Here is a 3,153-nt window from a genome sequence, read left to right on the forward strand (position 1 = left end):
TTCCTGCAATTAATCGTGCCTCCTATTGGACTACCTACAACTTACGAAACGAACCTGAACCCGACCCGATATCGACCCGTTCGTGCCGTACTTGGGCTGTCAACAGATCTCGACCAACCCAACCACCTGACCCGGTTCACATATCTATGAGTTCTCAGCCATCTGATGCGAATCCGATCGCTTCGATTTTCGATCCGATCACAATCTGTGGAGGCTTAATTGTAAGTGGTCCCCATGACACTTGGAGATGCAATGTATCGTCTGCAGTCAACGTAAGTCAACTTTGTGGGCAAGCTCATTCATCGACATTTAAAGAGTGATGTTACAAGTGCAGTGCATCTCGAAGCAGCTCTATGCCCGTGGCGGGCGTGTCCTCGGTCAGACGGCGGAGGCCGGCATGAGATCGCTTCAACGCCACCCATTTGTCCCACTTGTTCTCATGCACGTCAACTTCGGTGGAGATCGTAGCCCTCGTGGAGATATCCTCTCTCTTGTCTCCTACCTTACTTTTTCCTCTCTTCGCAATAATCATGGCCTGCACCAGTCCCACCACCGTTAAGGCATGCGTTCGTCGTCGCCGAGCGACTCGCACAGCTATAACGCGTCTGGCATTGCATCTATCTCCTACTCCCAAAGGCTTGGCTGTGGTTAATTCGGTGCAAGCAGCGAAGTACAGATTCACGAGATTGATAAGGCCTCCGCTCCTTATTCTGCATTATTTAAGGAAATGGGTAACGTATATATACTTCCATAGATCATGTCACACTGGTTACGGTGAACCGAGGTTACACCTACGTGCTTTGTGCTTCGAACTTTGAGCCTGGAAACAGAGATTCACTTATTTGCCCTTTTGACGGTAAAGGTCGAAGCTGCGGTGAAGTGGAATTAGTTGAATGGTGTGTGTATTGTGGTGATTAGTATGAAAGGGATGCGGGAAGCGAATTTGCAAGAGGGGATCTTTGCTTTCGACGGAGGCAGCCGCAATAATGGAATGAAATGACCAAAAGATTGGAGTGGAGGAGTTCTTGTCCTGATCCGAAGACCAAAGCAAAAGATGACGAAGAGGGGGAGGGAGTTTTCTATCTCCTCAGTTGGGGTGGCCTGCTTCTGGGGGCTCTGCATTTATTGGAGTGTTTCGAGGTGGCGGCTAAGCTGATACCGTCCTTGGTGTCTGACTCCTCTGCCCGCGCGACCCCCTCACCTTGTTGCTTCTTCCCACCTTCACCTCCTTCTCCATTTCTTCCATTTTGTGTACGGTTCTGTAGGTGTGTGTCACGTTTCACATTAGCTCTTGCCTTGTTATGGTTTCTTGATGTTGAATATGCTGCATCTCTTGCTATATATTTTGCTCTCTGCTGGTGCTCTTTGCAGTAAAACGATTCCTGGAGTTGAAGAAAGAGAAGATCCAAAGAGGACGTAGTGAGGAGGAAGAAGAAGCGTAGTGGTAGCAACTGTATCACTTATATAGCAGACGCCAAAGCAGAGCTGCCGCTGCTTCTTTGACTCTATCTGAGTCTATGCTCACATAGGATGGAGGAAAGCAACCGCCGCCACTACAACCGGCGGCGATGGCGGCCAGAGTTCGCCGGGGAGATTGTGGAGGTCCCTGGGGGCCACATTGTGCGGTCCACCGATCGGAAGGACCGGCACAGCAAGGTGTACACCGCCAAGGGCCTGAGAGACCGCCGCGTCCGCCTCTCGGCGCACACCGCCATCCAGTTCTACGACGTCCAGGACCGCCTCGGCTACGACCGCCCCAGCAAGGCCGTTGACTGGCTCATCCAGAACGCCAAGGCCGCCATAGAGCAGCTCGCGGAGCTCCCCCGCCACCACGCCCCGGCCTACGAATGCATTGAAGTCAATGAGCAACCCATGCAAGTGGCCTCCGACGGCCACAATTCGATCGAGCAGTCCTTATCCGACGCCAAAGCGGTTGCGCCGCTGGGCTACGGTCTCCCTTCTTCGTTCGACAGCAAAACCATCGATGAAACTATCAGGAGTTTCCCCGGTGCCACAGCCGCTGCGTCATCCCCTTCAAACCACGCGATGACGTACCGCGATGACACGCCTGACCTGCCCCTGCACACAGGCGGCTGGCCTCAGGACCTCCGCCTCTCTCTACAATCCTTCCACGAACCCATCTTTCAAGAACACCACCGGAGTCCTGATTCCACCCCGCAGTCCTTTCGGTCTGTCACAACCAGTTTGGCTCAAGGCGCCACCTCGGTAACTTGTCCTGTGAACAAGGAGACGATGGTTTCGTGGAATGCGGGCAACACGAGCGACGGCAGCGGCGGAGAGTTCATGTACAGTGCGGCGCTGCCACCGCAATCTGCCGTGCTGCATCTCGTCAACAGCCAATTCCAGATATGCACTCAGAGGGAACCCCTTCAGTCCAGTAATTTCCCTTCGTTTCGCGCTTGGAGGAATCCTACGGCGCTGCATCCGTCATTGATGTCAACCGTGGCAGACGCGTTCGTGTCGGAAAGCTACGGTGGTTTCTCAGGATTCCACGTTCCAACACGAATTCAGGGGGAAGAGCAGCACAACGGAATTGCCACCATACACTCTGCTTCTCCCCAAGAATACAAACTGCGAGAGAGAGACGACGCAAATGCAACACTAGACTTTTGACGTTTCTTCTAATGGTGAAAACATGAATGTGGTTTTGATGTATGTCTAATTGCTGGCCAGCCAAATCCAGTTCTTCTGCTTGTTCTTCATTCTTTCATGTCCACAAGAGACTAGAACATAGATTCAGTAAGCTACTGACATAATCTGAGCAGGGTGGTCTCTGTTCGATGTCCTTCGCAATGTGCATGAATGAGAGTAGGCATGGGACTTCTGTCTTGATGCTGGGGCTTCCTTAGACAACCAAGAAGATTACAATAATGTGTTGTGTTCCACGATTGCAGGTCCCGGTTCTATTTCAAGATCCATGGTGCAAGTCTTTTTCCTTGATGAGTGGAGATTCGATTGCCAGCCTATATCTCACCCGTATCTCTCTTGCAGGCCAATGTCCAGTTTGAGCAGTGGAGCAAAAAGAAAAGAAAAAGACAAAGGTAGTCATGTGTATTCTCTCTCTGAAAGGAACACCGTGAAGGTGGACGAATGATGCTGATTTCGTGGACATCTTTCTGTGTCACCCTGCTT

At 51.7% G+C, this 3,153-nt stretch overlaps 1 protein-coding gene across 1 annotated transcript; it reads left to right on the forward strand.

Moving 5' to 3' along the window:
• Positions 1 to 1,052: 1,052 nt before the first annotated feature.
• On the forward strand, positions 1,053 to 2,723 carry LOC135606618 (transcription factor PCF5-like). Its single transcript, XM_065097673.1, has 2 exons — positions 1,053 to 1,265; positions 1,372 to 2,723. The coding sequence occupies exon 2, from the start codon at positions 1,531 to 1,533 to the stop codon at positions 2,632 to 2,634; it is 1,104 nt and encodes a 367-aa protein (XP_064953745.1). The 5' UTR covers positions 1,053 to 1,265; positions 1,372 to 1,530; the 3' UTR covers positions 2,635 to 2,723.
• Positions 2,724 to 3,153: the final 430 nt, after the last annotated feature.

Source organism: Musa acuminata, chromosome BXJ2-3 (assembly GCF_036884655.1).
Source record: "Musa acuminata AAA Group cultivar baxijiao chromosome BXJ2-3, Cavendish_Baxijiao_AAA, whole genome shotgun sequence".
Classification (NCBI taxonomy): domain Eukaryota; kingdom Viridiplantae; phylum Streptophyta; class Magnoliopsida; order Zingiberales; family Musaceae; genus Musa; species Musa acuminata.